The sequence below is a fragment of the Adiantum capillus-veneris genome, chromosome 27 (assembly GCF_014529385.1).
Source record: "Adiantum capillus-veneris isolate H3 chromosome 27, ASM1452938v2, whole genome shotgun sequence".
In the NCBI taxonomy this organism is placed as follows: Eukaryota; Viridiplantae; Streptophyta; class Polypodiopsida; order Polypodiales; family Pteridaceae; genus Adiantum; species Adiantum capillus-veneris.
This window is the reverse complement of record NC_140957.1, coordinates 24,961,320-24,976,450: the sequence shown is the minus strand read 5'-3', so window position 1 is coordinate 24,976,450 and position 15,131 is coordinate 24,961,320. Positions and strand designations below refer to the sequence as shown.

The window sequence follows — 15,131 nt, the reverse complement described above, 5'->3', positions numbered from 1 at the left end:
GTTACCTAGGTGATGCAATGAAGATGGAAAGCTTCATGCATCACAAACATAACATAAACTTGAAGAAAGCTTTAACTATCCCAAGCCTCAGCCCCAAGACCTCAAACACCTTCGAAGGTGGAGAGAGCTAGCGGGGAATGAGGGTAGGGAAGAGGAAGAAGAAACATTTCGTAGGAGAAAGAAGTAGTTCCTCACTTATCATAACTCTTGTTGCTAGCATACATAATATCATAGTAATGAAGAAGAAGGAGATGGCAAGCTTAAGCATTGAAGCATGGCTCTTGGCTGGATTTGCACTCCATAGCCAAGAGTGTTGGTGTAGGCTCTCAACCTCTACTTGCTTGGAGAAGGAGAGGGAGATCTTGCACTTTGCATAACACACAATGAGAGTGTTTGTGAGTGAGTGTGGGTGAGTATACCCCCTGAGTATACCCCCTAGCTTGCTTGGGTCGGGCCCCCCCTTGTAGCTCATGCTTGAAGATCATTGGACCCCTCCAGGCCTAGCCAATCATAAGCAGGAGGCATTACAAGCAACAAGGTAGCCTTGAGACAAGTGTCCCCCTTTCCCCTTTGAGAGTGAGGGCTAGATAAATGCTAAATCAATTAATTAAATATCCTAATTTATTATTGGACCCCTTGGATGGCCAACCAATAGGCTTCAGGCACACCATGAGGGCAACATGAGGAGGAACTTGACAAGTGTCCCTCTTGCTTTCTTTGTACCATGCATGCCTTGTGTGTGTGTGTGGGTGTTCTCTCTCATCCCCCGTCATGTAAGGCTCTCTCCCTCCTTGTAGGGATTGGATATTTGACTTTTAGACACCTCAAGCCCCTCATCCATAGGCCCAGTTCCCACCACAAGCTTGGCTCTTAAGCACTTTAAGCTTGGGTTGGGTTCTCACCTCAAGTGCAACCCTAGCATCTCAAGCATGTGAAGCACCTAAAGCATCTCAATCATTAAGCATCTCAAGCACCTCAAGCACCTTAGTCATCAAGCATGACAAGCAGGACAAGCATCTCTAGCTGGGTTGAGTTCCCGCGCCTCAAGCTCAGCCCTAGGTTCCCTAAGGTCAAAGGAATTTTACACACATTATTGGAGGTCCTCAATGAAGCTAACCCTAAGGTATTATGATCCATTGGTTATCCTTTCTCTTTGATAGACCATCTCTCATTTGGGCCCCTTTACCATTGGCCCCGTGTTGAGATAGATCTATAAGCACATGTCTATATCTTAACACTTGTTCCCGTTTATTCTCCCACATTAAGTGATCAATTTAATATGAGAAAATCATTTGGGTTGGTTAGATATTAGATATTAGATTTTATGACATTACCTCTCTCTTGAAATCATAGTCGTCCTCGACTATGAGGTAGAAGAGATAAAGGCTTAGTCATTAGTCAATTTTACTTAGCAGGTAGAGGATCCTGTTTTACCCTATGACATCTTTCAAAGATGGATGACTAATCCATTTGGTGCTTGGGAGACGTAGCTGCTGCAAGCATGTATGCTCTTTAGTCCATTTCATTCTCCCAAAGTAGAGTGACAAATTCTACTTGGTGTTTGAGAGACGTCGTCATCACAAACATGATTCTAAGCATGCATACTAGTTAAATTTGTGCACAATTAAAAAGAGGACTAGTCTTGTAAGACAAAAACAAGAGTCATTTAAAATAAATTTGTACATTTGCTTACTCTAATGTGGCATTGTAAGCATTGACAAGGTTCATATTATCCTTAAGTTGTATTCCTTGCATCCGTCTAGCATCTTCAAAAGGATAATTTTTGAACTTAATAAGATACCGTCAGATAATCTTACCATGTCATAGTACCTTGTCTTCATGCCGAAGGATAGCTTCGGGTTGTAGCACCTCTTCTTGGTCTTCAACTTCGGGAGGGTCTTCAATAATTGGTTCAATTGGTGGCTCTCCTTTGTAGGGTTTAAGTAGGCTTACATGAAAGGAATTGTGTATGAGCCAATGGTTGGGCAACTTGAGTTGATAAGCCATCTCATTGATGGGCTTGAAGATTTGTAAAGGACCATAGTATCTTTTTGCTAGTTTAGCATAATACTTTTGATGGCCCGTAGGATTTTTTCCCGTCATTTGCCTTCATCGAGCCTTAGGAAACTTGAGTAAGACCCAATCATTTTCTTTGAACATTAAGGCTCTTCTGTGCTTATCAGCAGCAGCTTTTTGCCTTTGTTGAGAGATGGATATAGCCTCCTTAATCTTTTGAAAAGATTCTTGTAGGTCACGGCTATACTCATCGGCGGCGAAGATCTTCCCATGTACTTTGAGTAGCAAGGGACTTTTAGGTCTTCCCTCAATGATCTCAAAAGGTGCTTTTCTCGTAGAAGTATGTACAGTATTATTGTAGGCATACTCTACAAGAGGTAGGTACTTTTCCCATTGTGAGCGTTGATCTACTTCGGTAACATAATTATTGAGTAGATCGAGAATCATAAGATTGGCTATCTCACTTTGGCCATCTATTTGTGGGTGATAGGCCGAAGAGAAATTCAATCTTGTTCCTAGATTTTCAAAGAGACCTTTCCAAAAATTACTGGTCATTCTAGAATCTCTATCTGACACGATGGATGTGGGTAATCCATGGTGCTTTGAGATATGAAGAGAGTTTCCATTTGATGTGCCTTAATAGTCTTTTTGACAGGAATAAAATGTGCTTGCTTGCTAAACCTGTCGACTATTGTCCATATTCCTGTATTCCCATGGGTAGACTTGGGTAATCCAAAGATGAAATCGATGGATATACTCTCACATGGTGAATTTGGGATTGGCAATGGCTGAGTAATCCAGGTTGCTTCCCTCTATCATACTTGGTCTTTTGGAATACTACACATTTTGAAACATACTCTTGTATGTCCACTTTCATGGTAGGCCAATAGAAGTACGTCTCTACTCCTCGGAGAGTAGGTTGAATACCTCTATGCCCCGCATATGGAGGAGCATGGGATTCATACATAACTTTCTCACGAAGGGAATGGGTAACACATAGCCTATTGCCGTGGAGAAGATAACCATCGTGCAAGGTGAATGGTTCCTCTTTCTTCCCCAAACCAAGGTCTGACATTATGTCTCTAAAGTCAGGGTCAGTAGCATACTCATCTATCATAGAGGATAGATCATTGTGAGTAGACCGTATTAAGTTTTGGTCGTCGTGAAAGTGCATCGGCCACTTGATTGTGCTTACCAGCTACATGAGAAATATGGAAATTAAATTGCGAAAGAAAATTTTTCCACCTCATTTGTTTGTCGGAAAGCTTGGTTTGCGTCATGAAATGCTTGATACTTTTATGTGGTCGGTTCGTAGGATAAATGGAGTCCCCAATAGGTAGTGCTTCCATGTGTCTAGGGCATGTAGAACAGCTAAAAGCTCTTTCTCATAAATGCCCAAGACTCGTTCATCAGTATTGAGCCTTCGGCTCTCATATGCTATGGCATGCCCTTCTTGAAGCAAAACTGCTCCAAGGCAATCACCACAAGCATCACATTGGACCTCAAATGGCTTTTTGAGATCCGGAAGCACGAGGACTGGTTGGGAAGTAAGCTTCTCTTTGAGCTTTTCAAAAGCATTTTGCTCCTTAGCAGTCCATACATACTTAACGTTCTTCTTAGTTCAGTCGTGTTGTGGTCCTGCTACTTGAGAGAATTTTGCTATGAAGCGTCTATAGTATGCGCACATACCAATAAAGCTTCTTAGCTCATGTAGATTTCTTGGGTTATATTACCTCTAACTTTGATGGATCCATACGGATACCATCGTGAGAGATAATATGACCTAGGTATTGAATCTCTTGAAGGAAGAATTCGCTTTGCTTTTGGTTGAGAAAAACCTTGTTCTCACTCAATGCTTGAAAAATCACTTGGAGATGTTGCTTATGTTCCTCCAAAGACTTGGAGTAGATGATGATATCATCAAAGAACAGTGAATTTGCGATAAGGTCTAAAAATTTTCTCCATCAGACGATTGAACGTAGCTGGTGCATTAGTCAAGCCAAAAGGCATGACTAGATATTCATAAAGACCAAATCTTGTGCGAAACGCGGTCTTTAGGATATCTTCATCCACTATCCTTATTTGATGATAGCCACTCTTAAGGTCAATCCTATTGAAGTAGGTAGAGCCTTGTAGCTTATCAAACAGATCTTCTACCCGCGGCACGGGAAATCTGTTTTTGATAGTGATATGGTTTAGTGCTCGATAGTCCACACACATACAGTATGTACCATCTCTCTTTTGCACTAAAAGGACTGGAGAACAAAAGGGAGAGGAACTAGGCCTCAACATCCCTTTGTTTACCAATTCCTGTACTTGCCTCATGATCTCCTCTTGTTGAGCTTGTGAGACTCGATAAGGAGGTTTGTTAGGCGGAGGTGAGCTTCTTGGAAGGAGCTCAATGCAATGGTCATCATCCCCTCGTGTTGGAGGTAAGTCCATAGGGATATCATTGATGAACACATCTTGGAATCCTTTTAGAAAATTAGACAAGTCTAACTCTTCTTGATTCCTACCATTTACATTTGATGAAACATTAATATCTTTTAGAGACTCTTTGACAAAAATCATGTACGCAGAAACTGAGCTCTTCATTGACTTATCAAAAGAAAGAGGATTTACAAGTGGAATAGTATGACCACGCTCACTAGCATCTATATACATGTTCTTTCCCCTGTAGGTGAAGTAGATTCTCCTTTCAGGGAACTTCATGTTGGTAGCCATGCGATCAAACCATGGCGCCCCTAGGATAGCATCCTCATGTTGGAGAGGAGAGATGAAGGAGTCTTTTTTGTCGACATACCTTTGGACATGAAGCCTCAACTTCCCAATCAAGGGAGATAACGGAGGCTTGCTGTCCCATGAAAGCTGCATCAGCCATTACCATATCTCCCATCTCAAAAGCTTGAATGCCCAACTTGGTGGCCAACTCCATTGATATAAAGTTCAGAGTAGAGCCAGGGTCAAACAAGATGAAGGCATCATGCTCTCTTACCTTTCCCCAAGCATAGGAAAGTGATGATCCTTTGCAATGAGTATCCTCTTTTGGAGCTTCGATGGTGGAAGCCCTAGGAGTCTCATTGCGAGTATTCTTCTTGGGGCAAGAACGATAGCCATGTCCTTGCTCCCCACACTTGAAACACTTATGGTCCTTGCGAAAAGCTTCAAGCTCTTCAGAAGAGAGTTTATTTTTACCTTTGTAAACTCCCTTCTCCTTGGACCAATTGTTGTTGTTGTTGGAAGTGACTTGGGAAGTATTTTGAACATTGGGTTTCCCCTTTGCATCATTTTTGTCTTTGTTTTCCATGGGCTTGACATTACGTCTAGCCTCTTGATGGAAATTGATGCGTGAAGCAACCATGGTGTGATGGCTTACTTCACTAATAGTACAAGGCCATTGAGAGTTGATGTATTCGACCATCTCTTCAGGTAATCCCGCACAGAATTGCTTCCTTTGCTCAGCAAAGTCTATCTTTTGAAAGACAGTAGCTTTGAGATGTAAATCCCAAAACTTGTCTACGTACTTGTGGATAGACTCATGAGAGAGAAGCTTCAAGCTGTGCCATTCGATAAGAACTTTGTCCTTTGCATCGCTTGCAAGGAACTGCTTCATGATGGAAACTGGTAGAGTTTTCCATGTCTTTGGGGCTTCACCATTGCCACGAAGGCTAGCCCACCATTGATGAGCTGATTTTTGGAAGTGCATGGCTACATGGCGTAGCTTGGAGGACTCTGTGAAGCCCTCGTCTCCAAAGGCCGCATCAAATTGCTGGATGAAGGCCAACACTTTGTTGGTAGCACCAAAGGTGCCATCATAGGTGAGAAAAGAGATACTCTTTCCTCCTTCCTTGAACTTCTTTAGCTTTTGTGACCTTCGCCATGCAGGAAATGATTTGCGATGTCCTCCCCTCTTGTATTCTCTAGGAGAATAGCCCTAACTTTCATCGGAAGAGGAGGAAGGTGAAGAAGAAGGAGAAGAGGGTGATCTCTTCCTAGCCCTTTTCTTCCTTTGTTTCCTCTCTTGCCTTTCAGAGTGATGAGGAGAAGGACTATGTGTTGATCTTTTCTGTAATGGAATTTGCCTATTCAATTTGAGAATAGCGGAATTTAATGAGAGTACTTTCAAGAAATGATTTTGTGAGCATAGCGGGTAGACATAATTGAAGATAGCAACATAATCATAGCAATTAGTTAACTTGGCATAGACAATACTTTTGCAAGAGAGAGAGTTTAGAGAACATGACAACAATTGAGGACCGGATTTATGTGGAGCCGGTCCCCCCTCCAATAGGCATTTGTATTATGATTTCTCCCATAAAGAGAGACTTGTTACAATATAGTCTTTGTGTTCCTTGTGACCTAGGTGATGCCATGAAGATGGAAGGCTTCATGCACCACAAACATAACATAAACTTGAAGAAAGCTTTAACTATCCCAAGCCTCAGTCCCAAGACCTCAAACACCTTCGAAGGTGGAGAGAGCTAGCAGGGAATGAGGGTAGGGAAGAGGAAGAAGAAACATTTCGTAGGAGAAAGAATTAGTTCCTCACTTATCATACTCTTGTTGCTAGCATACATAATAGCATAGTAATGAAGAAGAAGGAGATGGCAAGCTTAAGCATTGAAGCATGGCTCTTGGTTGGATTTGCACTCCATAGCCAAGAGTGTTGGTGTAGGCTCTCAACCTCTACTTGCTTGGAGAGGGAGCTCTTGCACTTTGCATATCACACAATGAGAGTGCTTGTGAGTGTGTGTGGGTGAGTATACCCCCTAGGCACCCCCCTAGCTTGCTTGGGTCAACCCCCCCTTGTAGCTCATGCCTGAAGCTCATTGGACCCCTCCAGGCCTAGCCAATCACAAGCAGGAGCCATTACAAGCAACTCGGGTAGCCTTGGGACAAGTGTCCCCCTTTCCCCTTTGAGAGAGAGGACTTGATAAATGCTAAAACAATTAGATAATTCATGTAATTTATCATTGGACCCCTTTGAAGCCTAGCCAATAAGCTTCAAGCAACACATGAAGGTAACATGGGTAGGGACCTGACATGTGTCCTTGCTGCCTCTTCAAGTTGGGCTTCCCTTGTGTGTGTGAGTGTGTGTTCTCTCTCTAGCCCCTAGGAAAAGGGCTCGCCCCCCCTCTTGTAGGAATGCTTTTGACTTTTAGGTGATCAAGCACCTTACTCACCAAGCATGACAAAGCACTTGAACTAGGGGGTGTTCCCACAAGCATCTCAGGCAAGCTTCTCAAGGCACCTTAAGTACTTTAATCATGCAGCAAGTCAAGCACCTCAAGCATGGAGCCAGTCAAGCACCTCAAGCATCTTAATCAAGCACCTCAAGCATGAAAAACACCTCAAGCATGACAAGCACCTCAAGCAGGACAAACACCTCGAGCTTGGGCCGGGTTCCCACCTCAAGCTCAGCCCTAGCTTACTTAAGGTCAAAGGACTTTTACACACATTTATTGGAGGTCTTCAATGAAGCTAACCCTAAGGTCTTACGCTCCATTGGTTAGCCTTGCTCTTTGATAGATCATCTCCCTTTTGGGCCCCTTTACCATTGGCCCCGTGTTGAGATAGATCTATAAGCACATACCTATATCTTAACACTTGTTCCCGTTTATTCTCCCACATTAAGTGATCAATTTAATATGAGAAAATCATTTGGGTTAGTTAGATATTAGATTTTATGACATTTTCCTCTTGGGAGGAGTGGGTGATCGTCTAGACCGCCGTCTTCGTGGAGCCACATCTTCAGAGGAACTAAAACTTTCATTGCTTTCTTGCTCTTTGGATTCCTCCTCTCGAATGGGAGAGAGTCTTCTTTTGGGGGTCTCTTCAAGAGGCCTCCTAAGCTCTCTGTCCTCTTGGAGAGAAAGGGAAATTCCATAAGAACGAAGTTGTTGAGTAACTTCGGCTTGCAAAGCAGGGTTTGCCCATAGCTTGCTGCAACCTAGTGACAAGATAATTCACAAACATGGGAGCATCATCATTAGCACCTTCATGTGCAAAATCAAAGCTATCAATGTTCATTCTACTCTCTTGATTATTGTCAGCCATGTTAACAAAATTTATGTATGTACTTAGTGTATGCTTTGGCAATTCAAAACCTTAGTTGCCACTCCTCTTAGCCTTTGAAAATCCGCTCTTAATTATCTACACCCACGGCTCAAAGTGGTTAATTATAGAGAGTAGAGAAGTAGGTCTAACATAGCAGAGTTGCCGAGGGCTAGCTCCTTTCGGACTTCTTATGGCTCAATAATGGTAAAGCCGTAGGCAAGTCTAAACAAACTCCATTATTAAGTCCAAAGCTCCCGAGGTGTGCACCATCCCCCACATAGTGGGCTCAACAAAACCGATAATAGATCCCAGTTCCACTTACCCTAATATAATTAACAACATCAACCATTTATAGGCTACTTAAGGACCTCTCTTCTTAAGCAAGAAAAGAGAAACCAAATGCTCTGATACCAATGTAATTGAATTGGCCTATTTAACTTGAGAGTAGTGGAAATTAATGAGAGTACTTTTGAGAAATGACTTTTTGAGCATAGCGGGTGAACATGGTTGAAGATAGCAACATAATCATAGAAATTAGTTAACTTGGCATGAACAATACTTTTGCAAGAGAGATAATTTAGAGAACATGACAACAATTGAGGACTGGATTTATTTGGAGCCGGTCCCCCCTCCAATAGGCATTTGTATTATGATTTCTCCCATTAAGAGAGACTTCTTACAATACAACCTTTGTGTTCCTTGTGACCTAGGTGATGCAATGAAGATGGAAAGCTTCATGCATCACAAACATAACATAAACTTGAAGAAAGATTTAACTATCCCAAGCCTCAGCCCCAAGACCTCAAACACCTTCGAAGGTGGAGAGAGCTAGCGGGGAATGAGGGTAGGGAAGAGGAAGAAGAAACATTTCGTAGGAGAAAGAAGTAGTTCCTCACTTATCATAACTCTTGTTGCTAGCATACATAATATCATAGTAATGAAGAAGAAGGAGATGGCAAGCTTAAGCATTGAAGCATGGCTCTTGGCTGGATTTGCACTCCATAGCCAAGAGTGTTGGTGTAGGCTCTCAACCTCTACTTGCTTGGAGAAGGAGAGGGAGATCTTGCACTTTGCATAGCACACAATGAGAGTGTTTGTGAGTGAGTGTGGGTGAGTATACCCCCTGAGTATACCCCCTAGCTTGCTTGGGTCGGGCCCCCCCTTGTAGCTCATGCTTGAAGATCATTGGACCCCTCCAGGCCTAGCCAATCATAAGCAGGAGGCATTACAAGCAACAAGGTAGCCTTGAGACAAGTGTCCCCCTTTCCCCTTTGAGAGTGAGGGCTAGATAAATGCTAAATCAATTAATTAAATATCCTAATTTATTATTGGACCCCTTGGATGGCCAACCAATAGGCTTCAGGCACACCATGAGGGCAACATGAGGAGGAACTTGACAAGTGTCCCTCTTGCTTTCTTTGTACCATGCATGCCTTGTGTGTGTGTGTGGGTGTTCTCTCTCATCCCCCGTCATGTAAGGCTCTCTCCCTCCTTGTAGGGATTGGATATTTGACTTTTAGACACCTCAAGCCCCTCATCCATAGGCCCAGTTCCCACCACAAGCTTGGCTCTTAAGCACTTTAAGCTTGGGTTGGGTTCTCACCTCAAGTGCAACCCTAGCATCTCAAGCATGTGAAGCACCTAAAGCATCTCAATCATTAAGCACCTCAAGCATCTCAAGCACCTCAAGCACCTTAGTCATCAAGCATGACAAGCAGGACAAGCATCTCGAGCTGGGTCGGGTTCCCGTGCCTCAAGCTCACCCCTAGCTTACCTAAGGTCAAAGGACTTTTACACACATTATTGGAGGTCTTCAATGAAGCTAACCCTAAGGTCTTATGCTCCATTGGTTAGCCTAGCTCTTTGATAGACCATCTCTCATTTGGGCCCCTTTACCATTGGCCCCGTGTTGAGATAGATCTATAAGCACATGTCTATATCTTAACACTTGTTCCCGTTTATTTTCCCACATTAAGTGATCAATTTAATATGAGAAAATAATTTGGGTTGGTTAGATATTAGATATTATGACACTCATTTAGAAACGCTACATCTAGGATTGAGGTGCTAGGAGTGTGCTAGGAACTCCTAGGAAAATATGACACTCATTTAGAAACGCTACATCTAGGATTGAGGTGCTAGGAGTGTGCTAGGAAAATAATTTGGGTTGGTTAGATATTAGATATTAGATTTTATGACACTCATTTAGAAACGCTACATCTAGGATTGAGGTGCTAGGAGTGTCCTTTGAACTAGATGCAATGTGGCTCTCTATGGGTTGACCCTTAGTGGTTGCTAATCTAAGAGCACTTAATTGCTCGACTAGCATGGAGGTTGACATAGGGGACTTTGCCTTAATCTCTCTTTGTTGCTCTGCTTTGCGTAGGCTCTCGATTTCCTTTTCCATAACCGCAATGATATATCGCTCAACCTCTTGCACTTCAGCAAGGCTTCTAGCATCACGTAATATAACCTCAGAGGGAAACAGTTCTGAAGAGTCAGGGGGTGCAGTGAATGTAGTATTCACGTGCACACTCTCGAGGAGCATGGGGTCTATGTTAGTCAAGAATGGAGAATTTACTTCCCCACCCCCTTCATTTACCTTGTTAGCTCCATGTTTGGAGCGAGTGGCTCTACTAAAAGTTTCCTTCAATCGGCTAAGCACGCTCGACCTTGACTGTGGGCCCATGGCATGCATGTCTTAGCTTGAACTATCATGATTAGGCATCAGGTAACCTTCCATGACCTCATAGTCAGAGGAAGAGTCACTAAGGAATTCTTGAAGGCGGTGAAAACTTTATTGTGGAAGAATGGTCCCAAAGCTTCTACCCCCTGGCGGTGGGCCAAATGGGAAACTGTTGTGAGACCTAAGGAGCTTGGTGGCATTGGGATCCTCAACCCTAAAGTGCATGCCAAAGTTCAATGTGCCAAATTTTTGGTTGCGCTTGCCAAACAAGTCTAGGCATGGCATATGGAGCTTTTCAATCCCACTAAAACATAGCTTCTTGATGTTGTTGATCTTACATCAAGGTACATCAAGGTATATGGACTGCTACTAAAGCTGTCAAGGGAAAATAGGGGATGTACTTTGTATCGGATGTAAAGATTCTAAAGATATTTATCACAATCTTTTGTGATGTCCTTCTGTCAAGCATAAGCTGAACATACTTCAGAGATGTATCTCCTCTTGTCACCCTCAGGAACTTACATTCAAGGAAGTGTTGTTGGGAGAATGCAGGCATATGGATGTTCTATTATGGAATGTTTGGAGGGCTATTTTTCTATGTTATTATGCTGCCTTTAGCTTATGAAGGACACCCTTGTTGCCCCTTTGTACAAGATTCAAAGAGAGAATAGGTGGCAGAAGTGGAGGTCTTTGATGCTACAATTCTACTCTAAAGAGAAACTAGCCATGTCAATTGACTCTTTTGCCCTTTAATTTTGTACTCTTAAGGGGTGCCACCTTTGAGCCCTTGTATCTTTCTTCTTTTTTATTAATTTATGTTTATCTAAAAAAAAACATTTTGTATTTTTCTAGCCGTGCAAGTTTGAATCTACGATGGCACTTTGACAAAATTGAGAAATTTGCCACGTGACCCTTGGGAACATAATTTAGATCCAACTCCAACTTCTAAGCGTTTGTTTTACTTTAAAACCAAGCAATTGTATTATGATTGCATCTTGTCTATTTCTAATTGACCCAAGGACAACGTGACATCCAAAGGTGAGCATCAAAGGAGCAAAGGGGGAGCACTTTTTGTCCCATTGTGCATTGGCATTGCTTTTCTTCATTGTTTTGTGTGTGGTACGGGCCTACTCAAAATCAAGCAACCGACCACCTGTGTGGCGTTTATAGGCGTATTCTTGGCATCTACACATATGCCAGGATGGAGCCATGGTAACGTGTTTACAAGCCCTCCACCCTTAAGCACGGTTGCTTTCTAAGCCTTGTTAGTGCAAATGTCTCCTCATTGTCATGCTCAACGGGTCCTTTCCCAACATTGTGCCATGCCGTAGCTCGCCAAAAGCATTTTTTGTAACCAAAGAAAAAGGTAGAAAGGGCACACTTTAAAATTTTTCCAATTTTGAGTTTGCCACTATGTCCAGTAAAATTCGTGAACTTTTATCAATTTTTTTGGTATTTGTAAAATTTGCCGGTATTTACACTAAAATTTGTAAAATTTTACCGATTTCCTTTCAAAATCTAGCTGAGATTTTGCAATTTTATACGGCGAAAAATTCACTAGATCTCGGTCACTAATCAATGCTCTCTCTCTCTCTCTCTCACACACACACACACACACACACACACACATTTTATGTCTGAATGCACATATATTTATTGATATAGATACATATCTATGCATAGATATATAAACATACAGACACATCAACATGGTGGACAATCAGAAGGGCGCACATCAGGTTATGTCAATAAGACGGCCCCTTAGGTAATGCCTCTTTTTTTTGTGGCAATATCTCCACCAACAAGTGGAGGCTAAAATCAAATTAAAACTAAAAATATACATCAAAGTCCCATGTAGAAAGCTACCATGGAGACTACCATCAGGACCAACTAACCACAAAAGTACCATGAGTAGCAAAGCAACCCACCGAAACGGCCCCAATACAAAAGGAACCCTATATCATGAGCAACAGATAGCAAGAGAGCATACATCCGATGAGAGAGGTAATGCCTCTCTTAAACACTCCATCAAAAGTAAGAAAGATTGACTTTGCCTTGTCACCCTATTCAACAAGCTTATATCAATGGTCCACAATCAGCCACGACAAGATTAATCCAATGGTCCACTCTCTTGCTCCCAAGAGTTGTAGGGGTCTACTAAGGCCTTACGTAGGCCAAAAAAATCCAAGCATGACTCAACATACCCACCCGCTCTCACTCTAAAGGTATCTCATTCCTCCATGTTCCATCGCCACACAAAAACACACACATACACCTAAATGTTCATGTAGGCTTGACTCTTTGATTAGTGGAGAGCAAAGCAACAAGCTATGGTTGGTGGCCGAGGTGGGTAGACCAAAACATCTTCAAGGACTTTGGCGCATGGGTTAGCCATACCGAATTGCCATGGCTAGCAGGTGGCCTTTGCTCGGTTTGAACAACATCAAACCAGCTTGGTGCTTTCTCTTTTTGGTCCTAGATTGAAAAAGGGAGAGTGGATGGGTACGTGAAACTCGCCCTACGTGTTATAGGCTACCAATGAGGGTATGACAATTTGTTGGGTTTTTCTTTTTAGTCACTGAACTTCATGAGTCCCACTCCCCTTTTGGTCCCCAGTCCCCCTCCCAAAAGAAAACAAAAACAAAAGAGAAAATAATGTTGAGGTGAAGCAAGCCTAGCCCACATGTCACTCAAAAACATACGTTACTGTGGGCGTTGATTAGGGCTTTTGAAGAGTGAGCTTTGTTTTAAGGAAATAGGAGAGGGAGGGGGGGGGGGGGGGGGGGGGGGGGGCTACAAAGAAGAGGAAAAAAATATCTTTGTTAAGAGGGCCATGTGATGATTTAGGGTTGCACAATGGTACATGCCTTTTTCTTTATGAATGATTGGGGGGGTGTCTTGTCTACCACACAAAGAAAGCAACCACAAACTCTTGTTATTATAAAGAGGGGACTTGTTGCCTCTTCTTGCTTCTTAAGCGCAGGGCATCTTCATCGCTCTCTCCCTCTCTCCCCCCCCCCCCTCTCTCTCTCTCTCTCTCTCTCTCTCTCTCTGCCACCATGTGCACAGGCCTGCCCAAGCATGGAGACAGCGATCCGCGTAGAATCTGGAGACTACCTGGCTTTCCACCTCAGCATAGATGCCCTGTGGACCTCGTGGGTCTCGCCCTTGTGGCAGCCATTCAGGCCGAGCTGGACTCTATCAAGCAGCCACGTGTCGACTCTCACCCTTTCGATAAACAGGCTGACCGACGATCACAGGTGAAGGCTGATCGACGATCACAGGTGAAGGCCATGGATTCAAATCCCAAGCCCAGCTCTCGTGCGCCATTGCCATTGCATTTTGGAGATGAAGGTGCTTCACCAAAGTCCATTTTCACATTATCTTCTTCCCCGACAAAACCATATGTTCTTTTGGGCGACGATGACCTCCCTTTGTTCAATCCGCGGTGTTTCACCTCGTGCTCCCTTTGTCGTCGCCCCCTGATTCCAACCAAGGATATCTACATGTATAGGTTGGTAGCTTGTTCTCATCAATTGGCTTTTCCTATCATGAATGACCATGTAGTCTCTAGTGGGTTTTTCCTATTGCCATTATAACATTCATTCTTGCTTTTGAATGCGCAGAGATGACCAAGCCTTTTGCACAATGCAATGTAGGCAACACCAAATACTTATAGATGAACAAAAGGAGAAGGCTTGCTCTCATGGAAAAGGTTGAAACCCAACAAATTGGCACTTCAAAGCTAGCTCTTATCCGTTAAGCTATCAAAAGAGCACAAGATGAGCAAAGGTGCAACCTAATATGTAGGTCAAACTTTGGGGCAATTTTATGGACGGTGCGCGTAATGGAAATCGTTAGTCCTGCCCCCTACCCTTAAAGCTCAGGGTACTAAACACTTAGAAATTCCAAGGCTGACATAAGCATGAATTTTTCTTCACTACATATCATATGGTTATTTTGCAGCAAATAGTGTCTTCCATATCAAACTTCATGCTTTAAAATCATACTCAATATTGTATTTAAAATATGCTACCAATTTTGAGTCCAATTAGGCTAGAACTTAGAGGAAAGAGACTAGATTAGATATGACTTCAATATAGGTCTCGTGTGTATAGAAGGAAAGTCACGTATGAGAATTTGCACTTTTTAGTTGTTAAATCATGTCATGTGCTTGCATCCTTTCTTCTGTCAAATGTTCATGGTCCTTTAATCTTTTGAAAGATCATAGTGCACCAGTTTGACATTCGTTATATGGATGCCACGAAAGAGAGAGAGAGAGAGAGAGAGAGAGGAAAAAGAAGAAGACATAAGATTGGTAGAATGGAGCATATGTGGCATGGAGGTCAAGCTCTAGGTTCCCAAATTAGCC

The 15,131-nt window shown here is 42.8% G+C and overlaps 1 protein-coding gene across 1 annotated transcript; it reads left to right on the top strand.

The window, feature by feature from the left end:
- The first annotated feature begins 13,762 nt into the window (after positions 1-13,762).
- Positions 13,763-14,729, top strand: LOC147421656 (uncharacterized). Its single transcript, XM_086502611.1, has 2 exons — positions 13,763-14,273; positions 14,386-14,729. The coding sequence occupies exons 1-2, from the start codon at positions 13,819-13,821 to the stop codon at positions 14,477-14,479; spliced, it is 549 nt and encodes a 182-aa protein (XP_086358737.1). The 5' UTR covers positions 13,763-13,818; the 3' UTR covers positions 14,480-14,729.
- Positions 14,730-15,131: the final 402 nt, after the last annotated feature.